This window comes from Magnolia sinica, chromosome 18, assembly GCF_029962835.1.
Source record: "Magnolia sinica isolate HGM2019 chromosome 18, MsV1, whole genome shotgun sequence".
In the NCBI taxonomy this organism is placed as follows: Eukaryota; Viridiplantae; Streptophyta; class Magnoliopsida; order Magnoliales; family Magnoliaceae; genus Magnolia; species Magnolia sinica.
The window spans coordinates 25,661,709-25,676,804 of NC_080590.1; the positions used below are offsets into that span (position 1 = coordinate 25,661,709).

Here is a 15,096-nt window from a genome sequence, read left to right on the forward strand (position 1 = left end):
CGATATATCCTATGATATATCTTGTATCCCATTTGCGCAATACAAAACACACAGGTAGTATTGATATATCCCACATGTTCGATCTGGTGAGCATTTTCAATTTCTGATCTCTCTCTCTCTCTCTCTCTCTCTCTCTCTCTGTCTCTCTCTTTTTGGTTGAAATTATGCTAAATAAGTGTCATATGGCTACAAATCCATTGGTCCTTCATGTTTTGCATGAAAATTTATGCAGTTGGAACTTTGATTTCGATATCCTTTGGTTCTTCATGTTCTCCATATATATATATATATATATATCCGAAAATTTCCTTCAACCAGCTGTCAATTGAGACTAATTTCAAAGTATGAAGTATTTAGGAGCATTTGATGAAATGATCATCACATACGCTCTAATTTCAAAATTTAAGTGTAGGTGGTTCGATTTGGGGAAAATTCAAAAAATTTCAATTTCTCCCAAATTGCTTGCAATGTTGCACTCCAGAGATGAAATCAAGCATGTATGAGAGCTGATCTACAATTTGTTAAGCCCTTGTCAATTTTTAGAAAATAAAAATTATTTTTAATAAAAAATTATTTAAAAATATGTTTTTTGAAATTTCCCTTCAACCAGCTGTTAATTGAGGCTAATTTCGAAGTATTTAGGAGTGTTTGATGAAATGATCATCACAAACACTCTAAATGTTATGCATTCAATTTGAATATAGTTACATTATTTCAGTAAGACAATGCATAACTTAGGACCCTATACAAAAGAAACCTATTATGTGCACTTCTTTTTTTCGATGTTATTATTTAAAAGTGTGTATTAAGTTTTTTTTTTTTTTTTTTAACAGTACCTGAAGTTTCATTGAAAAATTCAACCGTTTTCCCAATGTTTTTCCATGTTTCTTAAAAAGTGCGATAAAGTACCCGATATAAATGATATATCCTGTGCGATAACCAACACATATCTGTATCCCAAGGATGCGATACGTAACATGATACTGATATTTCGAACACTGCTCCTTATGACATTGCACGTTGCTAATACTCACGACTATGACCCACCTTCTATTACATGCTAAAATTTATGGTTAGGATAATTGATTCTGATCAAATGCTTGTTCTTTTCACCCTTGTGTTAGTGCATTGACTTGGTGTTTTATATTATTGCCTTGACTTTTTATCCTCAGGAAATCAGAAGGAGAAAGTTGCAGGGGGAGAGTATGACATCTAAAGTAAATCTAGATGCACATCTTGCATCCTTAGAAATTCGGGTAATGCTCAATCTTGGTGGCATAACCATGCTTTTTCTCTCTATATAGACATTTTTTGGGCTAGGGTGGGCCCTGTCTGAGCAGGATGGTGCTCTCATGTTGCAAACACAAGACCACGGGTTCACTCCCTGCTTACCTACCAAAAATATTGCAGACTTGCTTGTTTCACAGAATTCTTATAACATTGTTTTCTTACAGTATGAGTTAATTTTCAGGTAACTCAACTGCAAGATGCATGTCCTGTCCCAGTTGATTTCCTCATTTCTACGAAAACTAGGGTTCTGGTTATAACTGGGCCTAATACAGGAGGCAAAACGATTAGTTTGAAGACAGTTGGCCTAGCTGCATTGATGGCAAAATCAGGTTAAATCTATTTTTAACCTGCCTTCTATTCCTTTCTCATCTATTGTATCAACTAGTTTTGTACTCTTATCCATCTCTTTTTTAATGCTGCTAAACTTTCAGAACCTCTTGAGAAATATTGACCAACTATAATAATCAGAGGACTCTGAGCTGTCGCCATTCTCTATGCAAGTGATTATAAACTTGGTTTCTAGTTATGATTGCCATGTTTTGCAAGCCGAAGGTGGAAAGCAATTGGGAGGAGAAAGTTTAAGGCTTGAATATACTGGACCTTTGCAAAATTCATAGGTCAAACATATTTGGATTTACCATGAGGTTAATAACAGGCCTTGTCTTATCCAAAGAACTAAAAATCCATATAACTTACAAGAAACATGGAAAATTTTCAAAATAATTATTGAACTCTTACAGCACATTTGGAATGCACTCCTTTATAATTTTGCGATTATCTTATTTCAATTTCAGAACATAATATGATATTTATAGGAAAATTATCCGTTGTACACCTGTACTGGAATGTCTGCAAGGTGAAGAAAGAAAGAAAGAAAGAAAGGAAGAAAGAAAAGTCCCTGCTTTCATCTGGAGAATGGAGAACCTAGTGAATTAAAAGAGAACTGTAGACTTACCCCAGATTTTCCAGGGAACCCAGTTTATCAACCAAACAAAATTTATTCCCAAGAATCACTAGGCCAATTCTAACATTCCTAGAAACATAAAAACCAGGGAATGATTCCCCAACAACCAAACAGCCCTAAATCTGAACCATGGAGAGCTTCAGATTGTTCAAAGCTTGCAATTCCTGAGCTAAGGTCTTGATGTCACGAGGACGAGGCTGTTAACGTGAATTTATATTTTAATCTTTCATATCAATATAAAAATGGTGGATAATAGAAATTTTTTGAGAAGTTGGTAAGCTTGATAAGGAGTAACACAATTCTGTGCGTGGTCATTTCTCGTGTGAGTTTTGGATCAGATAGGATCTGGTTAAAGCCTCAAGGCTTGGCAATTGAAAATGTTCATGACCCAAATTGGATTTGTTGAACCTTGATATGAGGCCAAGATCTATCCTATCTATTAGATACCCTTGTCACTTCAAAGGCAGATTTTTGCTAAATAGGATATTTGTCAACATCAGAAAGAAGGAATGGCATGCACACATAATAGAAATTCAGCACATAAAGGAGCCTAAGATCCTTCGTGAGCCTATTTTGAGTGGCATCTACATGCTACATCAACTTTTTCATCGATGCTGCTGAGGTGTATAACCACTATCTTGGGGATTTCCTAACTCAAGTAGATGCCATGGAACTTTTAGACATCAATTTTCCTGTTGCTGGGATGCACGATGAAATTGCCTTCATTATCAGAAGCTTAGTGCTGCACCTGTGAAACATGAAGTTTGTGAAGCCATTTCCGTATTTGCATTGACAACTAGTTTGATGGGAGAGTGTTTGTTTGCTTTTGCTAACACCCTAATTTCTGGTAGAAGATCACCTGATAACCTGAGGCAGCTTCAGGTTTTACTAGTTACTGAAATTACTTTTGGAAGTTTTACTTACAAGAGTTGTTGATAATTTTCTTTTGAAAATATGGATACTTCTCTAGCTGGAATATATTTGTTTATGCACTGTTTAATGGCAAATCTTGTGCTCAAGGATGAGTTTTTTTGCTTCATTACATCCCTTTCAAAACAAGTCATGAGATAAGTGTATCTCAAGACCTTAGTCAGTTGGATGGAACTCAGTGGTCGTTATGAGACAAGTGTATCTCAAGATCTGATTATTTCTGTATTATATGCCCTTTGCTATAAGGTCTAATTATCTCATTCTTCTAAGTTTTCTCTGATATTGCAGGCATTTATGTTCTGGCTTCTGAACCTGTTAAAATCCCTTGGTTCGATTCTATTTTTGCTGATATAGGCGATGAGCAGTCCTTGGCCCAATCTTTGTCTACCTTTTCTGGCCACTTGAAACAGATTATCGTAAGATACGTGGCTTTAATAATTTCTTGATTTGAATGAGTTATCAGCAGTGGATCTGTGTATCTCCATATTTGGATCATGGAATCCATACATTCCCTTGCACATCCCTGTAATTTACTAAACTTTGGCGAAGTAGAGCTTTCTTCTGGATATACTCTTCAGGGTACTGTGCATCAGTACACCTGAATTGAGACAGATGCTATTAAGTTTCCATGTGACAAAAGATACCCACTTTTTTCTTTTGCTGATGAATGTCGCACAAAGTTTTTCTTCTAAACATTTGTTATTTATTATTTTATTTTATCTTTAGCTTTTATCTAAGTTTTAAATATTCTCTTAAAAGTTTTATACTACATCCAATTGGGTTTTTTTTTTTAATTTTTTTTTTTAAATTTAATGAATATCATTATTATTATTTAGTTCATACTATTCTTCACGTTTATAGCTGCATAGCCTTCCATAACTGCGTAAGCATTAAGATATTAGTAGCTTGAGAATGTTAATAATTTGGATTCTATTAATTGACAACGTAAGGTAAGAACTTACAATAGATTTTGGATTTTAACTCTTTTTTTGGATTAAAATCACTATTTTATGTTTTGCAGGCCATAAAAGCACAATCAACTAGTAAGTCACTGGTGCTTTTAGATGAGGTAATTGCTACGTAATAATCCAATCTTACTCCTATCCTTTATTTTACGTGAGATGATCATTAGTGACATGTTATTTTTTGAAACTTGTAGAAACATGTTTTTTGCTTCCTGCTATGCAAATACATTAATACCCTCATGGAATAATGTTGACTTCATGCTACCTGTAAAAGTTAGTCACATGCATATTAATGCTCTTCAGGCATGAGGGGTTCGACATTGGCGAATGCCAAAAATCCTGCCCTTTAATATGTCTGTATTATTAAATGATAATATTCATACAACCATGAGATCACTTTCTTGTTCAAAACATTGCAATCGCCCTAGTTCTTTATCCCAAGTTGGTATAGGGGCACATCTCACTGCATCAAAGCAAATACATTTTCCTCTTTTACACTAGCAAAATAGCCCAAGTTGGGTGTTTTTTCCCTCTCCACAGTACACCAAGTTCAAGGCGCATGCTCTGTTCTCTCACTCTACTTGGTGTAGTCCAGCAAAACCTAGGTGCTAATTGCTTCTCTATATTTGGGGTGTAGAATGCATACTATGTTTGTCTTGTTGAAGGTCTGAATCAATCGTCTTGGAAATCACGAGGGCAGTTTATATATTTGCTTGACAGAAGCTTCATAGAAATCTTTTGTTTTTTCTAATTTTTTTGCAGGAAAACTTCATCATGAGATGTCTTACACTCTGCCACGTGGAAACTTAAACTATTCTATGAATAACTGTCTCTAAGGATCACTTGGGTTTGAGCCCATCCCATGTAAGCTTTAGCATGCATTGCAAATTTGTATGTATTGTTGAACGAAGACAGAGTATATGCAGTGCAATTTTAGTGACAATAGGAGTGGAAAAGAGGAATTAGTTCAGATTGCTGATCAAGGAGTTTCCCAAAATGACCACTTTTGATACTTGAGTTGATACTTCTTGAGAGTGGAGAAATTGAGAAGGATGTTGGGCATAGAATTCAAGCTAGGTGGAAGAAATGGAGCTGTGTCTTTGGAATTTTATGTGATCGTTGTGCACCACTCAAACTGAGATGGAAATTTTATAGGGTAGCTATAAGACAGGCCATGCTTTATGGGACAGAATGTTGGGCAGTTAAGATGTGTGTAGCTGATGTGAGGATGTTGATATGGATGAGTGGCAAGACAAGGAAGGATAGAATTAGAAATGAATGCATTCGAGGGAACTTAGGAGTAGTGTTCGAAATATCGATACTATCGGCCGATATATTGGCCAATATTATCGTTATCGCACCCTTGCGAGACGATACAGTCACGATAACCCCCGGAAGATACCAAAAAACTCAAAATCCAGATATCGGCCGATATATCGTTGATATCGCACGATATTTTGACAATATCGCGCGATTTCCTCTCCATTATTGTCGGACATCGACGTCATCATCCGAAAAAATCAGGAAAAAAAAAATAGAGGGTGGATTTCGGTACCTGTAGAAGAGATCGCCATGATCGGAAGCTTCCATTTGGTGGGCCATTCGAATTGAAGCGTCATTCCTAGGTTACCGCAAATAACATCTCTGATTTTGGAGAGAAATCTGGAGACATCCGATGAGATTTTGGGAGATATTTTAGGGTTCCGGTTTCCGGAACCCTCTCTGCTTGAAAGCCAAAGGTCGTTCGAGCCTTTTTTCTCGGACGCGGATTAGCTACTGACAGGTCGAGTAGCGAGATCGCTACTGAAGTGATGTCACCAAGTTACATGGGTCCCACCATGATGAATGTGTTATATCCACACGGTCCATCCATTTGGAGATATCATTGTAGGACATGAGTCAGATAACGAGGCAGATAAAATTCTGTAATGGACCCCACTATCGAAAACAGTGGAGAAAGTGACATACACTGTTGAAACCTTCCTAAGGTCCACCGTGATGTTTATTTGAGATCTAACCCATTAATAAGTTAAAAAAGACATTATAAAAGGGAAAAAAAATATATCAGCTTCATCGAAAACTTTTGTGGCCCTCAGAAGTTTTTAATGGTGGGCGTCACTCTCTCTACTGCTTTCTGTGGTGGGGTCCATTGGAGCTTTGAATCTTAGTCATTCTTAGGCTAATGGCATAAAATGTTCTCTCCAAATGGATGAACGGTGTGGATACAAAACATACATCATGGTGGGGCCCGCGGAACTTGGTGACGTCAATTCAATAGCGAGTCTCGCTACTCAGCTAATCTGCACCCTTTTTTTTTTTTTTATTGAAATCGAGTATGCGCGCATGGCGCACCACTGAACTGTGTTGACGTCACCAAGTTCAGTGGGTCCCAGCATGAGGTATGTGTTATATCCAGGCTGTTCGTCCATTTGGCAAGCTCTTCATAAGGCTTGGGCCGAAAAATAAGACAGATCCAAAGATAATTGGACCACACGGCAAACAGCAGTGGTAGATGGAACGTCTACCATTGAAACCCTTTTGAGGGTCACGGAAGTTTTGGATCAATATGATATTTATTTTTCCTCTTCATTCAGGTCTGTGTGACCTAATTAACAGATTGGATGGAAAATAAACATTATCGTGGGCCCTACGACCCAGGGAGGTTTCAACGGTAGGAATTTTCCTACCCACCTTTTCCTTTAGTGCGGCCCGCTTTAGTCTTGGATTCTGCCCATTTTTGCTCTCAAGTGCTAAAATGATCTCAAAAAACTAATGGACGAGGTGGATTTCTTACAAACATCACAGCGGGCCCTACCTAGGTTTTGAGCGAAGGAACTTGGTAGCAACGCCCCACCCCCAGTGTGGTGGGAAGTGGATCCCCTAGTGAGCAGTGTACTTTGTAAACTTTGTGGGCCCACTATAATTCATGTATTTTGTCCACTCCGTCCATCCATTTTACCAGATAAATTTATGGTTTGAATGAAGAGAAAAAACTATTATTAGCCTGAACCAAAACTTTTGTGGCCCACTAATGGTCAATCACCATTGTTTTCTATGGTATAGTCTACCTAATTATTGGATCTGTTTTATTTTTTGGATAATGTCCTGAAATGATATGGAAAAACGGATGAATGGGGTTGATACTGAATATAGTTGTCTTAGTTCAATCGGACAGCGCACAGCTTAGGATCCTATACAAAGGAAATTTATTATGTACACTTCTTTTTTGAAACTTCATGATTTAAAAGTGTGTATTAAGGGCCTTTTTAACAATCCCTAAAGTTTCATTAAAAAATTCAACCATTTTCCCAATGTTTCCCCATGTTTCCCAAAAAGTGCGATAAACTATGCGATACAAACGATATATCCCGTGCGATAACCGATATGGATGAGTGGCAAGACAAGGAAGGATAGAATTAGAAATGAATGCATTCGAGGGAACTTAGGAGTGGCACCAGTAGGTAATACGATGAGGGAAAGTAGACTCAAGAGTGTTTGTCATGTGCAATGGTGACCAGGAACTGCACTGGTTAGGAGTGAGTTGGTACAAGTTGAAGGCTCTAAAAGGGCGAGGGGACGGACCAAAAGGACGTGAGTGGGGGTTAGTAAGAAAATACTTGATGACCTATGGTCTAACCAAGTTATGGCCTTTTTTTTTTTTTTAATTTTTTTTTTTCACACGCGCACACACACCCCCACACACTCACACTGCAGTGGGATTTCACCACCTATGGATACTCGAACCCTTGACCGGGTGTTGAAACTCCTGAGAGTCTACCACCCGAGCAAGAGTAAGGATCCATCCCCATTGATAGAGAGGAATTGTGGAACATGATTCACATAGCTGACACCAATTTGTTGGGATAAAGTTTAGATGATGATGATGATGATGATTGTTGAACTAAGAGTATCCATCCCCATTGACTGTTGCTAACTAGAGTAGCATGTCTCTAGTGTTTTTGGAATAGCTCCTCAATGGATAGGAATCATAGAATTGCATTGTACTCTTAGCCCATCTGTATATAAAGGCTTCTCAGCTTTAGTCTTCGCATTAGAGTTATGATGTACTAAATGCCTGAAGTTGGGACTTTGCTGCATAAACCTGCCGAATGAAGATTGGATCAACTCCCTCTTAAAAGTCTTTAGTTATTTCTTGTTCATTAATGCTAGAAATCAGTTTGTTATATCCACTTCTGCTCACTGGTTGGATTTCTTTGATTTATATGTGAAAGGAGGGCATTGCCTTGATATTGGTGGTCCTTTGTTCAACTAGTTTGTGCTACTCCAATTATTAGAACCCTATACTGGGGATAGTTGGGAAATCATAGAAGTTTTCTTCACAAATATGCTTCGTCTTTTAATTTTAGAATACAAGGTTTAACGACAAGTTATAGACATTTGACATGATTAACTCAATGTTCACACTGGGTGAATAGCAATATTTCTGGAAGGGAATGTGCCATTTAATTCATATCTTTTGATTTATGGATATGCTTTGGCTGTGTTTTGTAATAGGTTGGGGCGGGGACAAATCCGTTGGAAGGTGCAGCTTTAGGGATGTCAATTCTAGAAGGTTTTGCTGAAACTGGTGCTTTGTTGACAATAGCTACAACTCATCACGGTGAACTCAAAACTCTCAAGTACAGGTGTTTATCTTCAACTCTAGAGACCCAAATGGCTGTCGATACAAAATTTTCAAATAATCAGATATTGCATTTGTCTCAAGGAAACAAATCGTAATGTGTTTCAAATCCCATATTACATGGACAATTGATGAAAATAGGAGGCTTACTGTTCTGGTTACTCCATTGTTTATGATATTCCTGCAGAAAATCTGGCTTTGTTTCATATGCATTAAACTATACACACTTATCTCACCTGCCTAACACAGGAGAGACTTGTTGCTCCCAAATAAAAAATCTTTGCATTGAAAAAGCCACCATGGCATTTTCATGTGCTAAACTCTAGTAATACAACTACTTCAAAATGCTATTGTTCTTCATTCCCAGGTAGAGATAATATTGCTGCTTATTATAGTTGACTCCTTCATGTACCTGTGCATTGATGCTCTCCATTTATTCTATTATGTTTATTGATAGAATTTTGACACAGACAGTTATACCTTACCTGGTTGCAGTACCAACAATTACATCTTAGAACTTATGACAAAATACATAAAAATAAGCTCTACTCTCCTATGCCATGTATATCAATATTGTCACAGGATCCAGATATATCAATTCTTAAAATCTTAGTCTCAGACCATGTCTCTTTAGGACTGAGATGATCGAAATGTATTTTCTGAGATATGAGATGATCGGAATGTATTGGTAATTCCTGAGACATATTCCCATTATTTCATGAGCTTGTTTTGACTGATACCACATTGTCTCAGATGAGATACCCATACAATATATCCAATTTTCTGGGCCAAAAACTTGGATGGTATTTCAGTCCATGATTATGAAATTACTATTGTGCTTATTTCCCCATCTACTGCTGCTATAAAGTATAAAGATCATTCGTTGTCTGCTTTCAAACACTGAAAGTTTTAGCTCTTGTAAGGATATTCATGACAAGACTGGCATTCTTGTCCTTTGTTAACATGTGTAGCAAGGCTAATCTGCTTCAGTAATTTCCCTATGGGTACTCATTGGAGAGTGCTGAGAAGGCAATGAATCTGAACTGAGGTTTTATAACCACTCTTAATGGAATGAGGAAGTCAATTTATTATCAATGTCCGATAGGAGCGTATGATGTCAAACAATGAATTTCAACATGGCTTAGTACTCAGCCCAGATGTCAAACATAGGAGCGTGTGATGTCAAACAATGAATTTCAACATGGCTGAGTGCTCAGCCCAGATGTCAAACACATAGATGTTCTGGTGTTTGTCACTGTCCTATGATATAGCTCGAGTAAGGGATGAACCATGTAGTTTTGTTAAATGATGGTCTTTAGAGGTGAATTTCAATCTGCGTTAAACTTGACAGAAGTTGGAGGGAAGATGTAGAACAGTCAATGACTAAAGGTGCTGCATGATACAATGAACCTATTGCAATTTGCTATGCAGATACAAATCTGAATTGGGATTTTGGGTGCAAACACAATTTAAAGTGTTAGAAGTTCTAATTAACTAAAAGTATTCTACTAGATGACCTATTTGGTTCTAGCTAAAAGTAAGAATGAATAAAGAACCCTAAGAAGGTCCAAAACCTGTATTTCAACTAGTGATTCCCATTTCTAATCACAACCAATGCAAAATTAAGAGAAATGTTCATCTGCAGCCGAATGTAGGTTAGCTTAAGCTACAAACTCATCATACTTGCAACGTTTCAAGTGTGTTCAACATCTGATTCATGCAAAAGGTTGGTGCTTCCGTGAAGATCACCAAATGCTGAAATCCTATATGAAAATATGAAGATTTAAATCTGATCTTCCAACAGTCTGATTCAGCATTCATGCAAGACCTGCTTGATGATTGGACCGGCCTGACTTTGCATCCTGTGGTCTTCATGGGGGAAGCCCACCTTTTGCATGGTTTGGATGCTTGACACACTTGATATGTTAGCGTATGTGACACGTTGAGCTAACCAGCCACTGGTTGTGGGTGATCACTTTGAAGTTAAACTTCCTCGAAGAAACTTACTAAAAAAATTGGTTGCTTAATGATTTTCGGTGGAAAACAAGGAAGAAAATCATGCGTCTTTAGAGTACTTGGTCCCAATGACATTGCCTCAAAAACTCTGATGTTATGCAATCTTTATATGATTTTATGTGAGATTAGACAACTTTAGGACTTTCCTTAATTTTCCATAATTTTATAAGGAAAGCTGCATTATCAAGCAAGTGCTTGCCTTCTTTGACCCGTACTCGATTTATTTACCAGGCTAACCTTTAAATAATAACCAGGATATTTCCCCCTTCTATTGATTTCCCAATAAACCTATGATTCTATCAGGCATATGTTACCCTTTCAGGCTTGAGCTTGTCACATAGTTTGAATGTTGTATGGTTCTGGTACAAAAGAACAACTAGTCTTTCCATTTAGCAGATCACATCTCCAGAATTGTAGCCCTCCCATGGCATTGAGCTACCTCTATTAGGGCTGCAACTCGGGCAAGTTGGGTTGGGTTGAGGGTCAACTTGAACCCAACAAGCCTCAAGAGGGCCCAACCTGTAGCCAGACCCGATGTTAATTCTAGCCAATATTCAGTGTATCAGTATCGCTACAAGTTTTGCCAGTTGAGGATATGGAAACAATATCAATATTGTTGATAATATTGCCGATAACCGAAAATGCGGGGAAACATTGGAGAAGCATGGGGAAAATGGGGGAATTTTTTAGTGGAACTTCAGGAGATACTAAAATAAACATATTTGCATATTTAGGAATTAAAAAAAATTTTGTACCAAGAATGCATACATAATAAGTTTTCATTTAATGGGAGCCTAAAAGCATGTGATGTCGTAAGAGACCAAGCTAATCATCCCATCCATTCCATCTATCCATCCAGCCATTCCATCTGTCCATCCAACCATCCAACCTTCCTTCTAAACATCTGTCGATATTTCAAAATATTGATAGCACATGATATTTCACTGAGAAATCGTTGATAACTAGAAAGGAAACAAAAGACTTTGGTTCAATTTTGCCCATATTATGTTAAGGATAATATTGCGATATGATTGATAATTTCATCGGCAATTTGAACACTGCATACAACCTTGCACCCATGAAAAAAAAACTAAATGATTTTTTTTTTTTTTTAATACAGAGATTTTTGGTGATATCGATATGTTAGCGATATTATCGAAATGTTATCAATATACTAGCGATACAAGCGGCACTTGGAATTTACACAACTGAAAATATTGGTGGTACAAGCGACACCTAGAATTTACACAATTGAAAATATTGGTTATACATTGGTGATACCTAGAATCTCTGAGACTACTAGTGTTATCGGTATCGCTGAGCTGGAGATACGGATAATATCGGGGATATTTCAATAATATCAGGGATACTTCGAACAATGATTCCAACCCAAGGTGCCCAACCCAAAGTCCCCTATACTCAACCTAACCCAACCCAACCCAACCCAACCCAACCCAAATGCATGTGATTATTCCCTACACGTTCTAATCCTACCCAAATTTTCTCCACCCGAACCCTGTTGGGATTTGTGCTGCGGAATCACACAGAGATGGATTTAGGATAGCAATCCAAGAGCACCAAACAAACCAAAGAAGAACACAGAGATTTACATGGAAAACCCTTACGGGAAAAAAACCATGGCACAAAGCGACAAAATTCCATTATGAAAGAAGAGATTACAAAGATAGAGAACTTACCTAGCTTGAGCAATCCTCAAACCTCACTTTTCTCACCCCTTGAAACCCTAGAGCCCCCTTTTAGAAACCCTAGAACCCTTTTAGAAACCTTAGGATGCCTTAAAATACCTCCCAGTCTCGTATACATGCTTTTATATAGGTTTAGAAAGAAACAAAAACAGAATAGGAAACAAAATCTGCAAAATCTGCGTTTCCGCAGAAAATCGATGTCATCGAGCCCAGTTTGTCAGATTGAAGACATCTGACACCAACAATCTCCACAATGTCTTCAATCTTCAAATATGTAGCTTCTTGTCTTTTTTTAAATTTTTTTTTTTTTTTATATATATTTATTTCGGCCTCACATCATAGCTTAATCAATGCTTCTCATGCACACTCTGTCCTCCTTTTATGCCACCACCAAGCCTAGAGGTTGCACAGAACTTGAACTTCTCTGTAGGAACAACCATGGTGTCTGCTGGATTCACGCTAGTGTGAAAATTTTCCAGTGTTATGCCTCATTCCTTAAGCACCTGTCGGATAAAATGGTGACGAACATCAATGTGTTTAGTACGAGTGATAAATAAAATTTTTAGCCAAATTGATAGCACACTCGCTATCACAGTTAACCGACACAACTTCCTGCTGAAGTCCTAACTGATTTATCATGCCTCTTAACCGAACACCTTCCTTAAATGCTTCCGTCACTGCCAAATATTCTGCTTCAGTCGTGGAAAGAGTCACCGCGAGCTGAAGCTTCGACATCCAACTAATTGCTCCACCTGCTAGTACAAATGATATCCTGAAGTAGACTTTTTGGAATTCACACTGCCTACGTAGTTTGAATCCACATACCCTACCAACTTTGCTCATGTTTTCTCAAAAGTTAAAACGTAATCTTTCGTACCTAAAATGTATCGAAGTAGTCATTTTACTGCTTCTCAATGTTGCTTGTTGAGGTTTGACATGTATCTGCTCACAACACCGACTACTTGTGAAATATCTGGTCTTGTACAGACCATGACATACATTAAACTGCTAACCGCATTCGAATAAAGCACATGAGACATAGCCTGCTTTTCCTCATTTGATTTAGGACATTGTTCTGAGGAAAGCTTGAAGTGAGCCGCGTGGGGAACGCTCACTTGCTTTGCTTGGTCCATCCCATACTTGATCATCTCCTTTTCAAGGTATTTTGCCTGTAATAACCAAAGTCTGCTCCTCTTCCTGTCTCTATAAATATCTATGCCGAGATCTCTCTTTGCAACCCCCTAGATCTTTCATTTTGAATGTCTCTGATAACCGAGTCTTCAGTATGCTGATTTCAGACATATAATGACTGACGATCAACATATCATCAACATACAATACTAGGATGATGAATCTGCCATCACTCAGTGTCTTGTAATAGACACAGTGATTGTATTCACTCCAAGTAAATTTCTGACTCAACACGAATGAATCAAATTTTTTATATCACTGCCTAAGCAACTGTTTCAGGCCGTACAACAATCTCATTAACCTGCAAATCTTTTTCTCTGCCCCTTTAACTTCGTAGCCCTCTGGTTGCTTCATGTAGATCCGCTCTTCCAATTCCCTGTGCAGGAATGCAGTCTTGACATCCATCTGTTCCAGCTCGAGATCGTATTAGGCAACTAGCGCTAACACGAATCTGATAGATACTTGCTTAACCACTGGTGCGAATATTTTTGTGAAGTCGATTCCTTCTGTCTGAGCATACTCCTTCGCTACCAGCCTCGCTTTGTATCTATCCTATTTCCTTTTGAATTACCACTTATATCCGATCGCTTTTCGGCCCACTGGAAGCTCCACCAGCTCCTATTTGTGGTTTTTGTGCAACGAGTCCATCTCATCATCCATTGCCGCCTTCCACTTTTCTACATCAGGCTCATCAAGAGCCTCTTAAATAGTAGACGGGTCCCCCTCATTTGTAATGAGGGCATATGCAATATTAGAGTTGTCCTTGTATCTTGCCGGTAACCTGCGATCATGCGGTGGGTTCCTTCTCACAGGTGGCTGCTCCACCTGATCATGTACCTCAGTTTGCACATCTGTCTCTGCCTGAGTATCATATATATCAATTTAGACGTCTACGATCAACCTTTCAGGTTCCTCTTACTCCTGATTATTCTTGCGAAATATGGAGCTTTCATTGAATCTGATGTCACGGCCAGTGATGACCTTGTGTGTGACCTTGTCGAATAACCTGTAACCTTTCACACCAACACCATAGCCAACAAAAATATACTTTTTGGCTCTATGGTTTAGCTTATCTCTTTCAACTTATGGTATATGAGAGTAAGCCTCACAATCAAATATGCACAAATCTGAGTAGTCTAGCTTATAACCACTCCATACTTCCTCTGGGATTTTACATTCAATTGCCATAGACGGGGATCTGTTCACCAAGTAGCAAGCCGTGTTAACGGCCTCAGTCCGTAAGTCCTTGCCCAACGCAGCATTACTTAACATGCATCAAGCCATCTCCAAGAGAGTTCGATTCATCCACTCAGCCACACTGTTTTGTTCGGGCGTGTGGCACACTGTGTTGTGCCTGATGATCCCTTTATCATTATAATATTCAATAAACTC

At 38.1% G+C, this 15,096-nt stretch overlaps 1 protein-coding gene across 2 annotated transcripts in view; it reads left to right on the top strand.

The window, feature by feature from the left end:
* Positions 1 to 15,096, top strand: part of LOC131232270 (uncharacterized) — a 38,948-nt gene that overhangs the window by 14,610 nt on the left and 9,242 nt on the right. For both annotated transcript variants that reach the window (XM_058228507.1, XM_058228506.1), the window contains exons 11-15: positions 1,173 to 1,256; positions 1,472 to 1,619; positions 3,473 to 3,600; positions 4,206 to 4,253; positions 8,665 to 8,795. In XM_058228507.1, the coding sequence (XP_058084490.1) occupies positions 1,173 to 1,256; positions 1,472 to 1,619; positions 3,473 to 3,600; positions 4,206 to 4,253; positions 8,665 to 8,795 (539 nt within the window). The remainder of the gene's footprint in view (positions 1 to 1,172; positions 1,257 to 1,471; positions 1,620 to 3,472; positions 3,601 to 4,205; positions 4,254 to 8,664; positions 8,796 to 15,096) is intronic.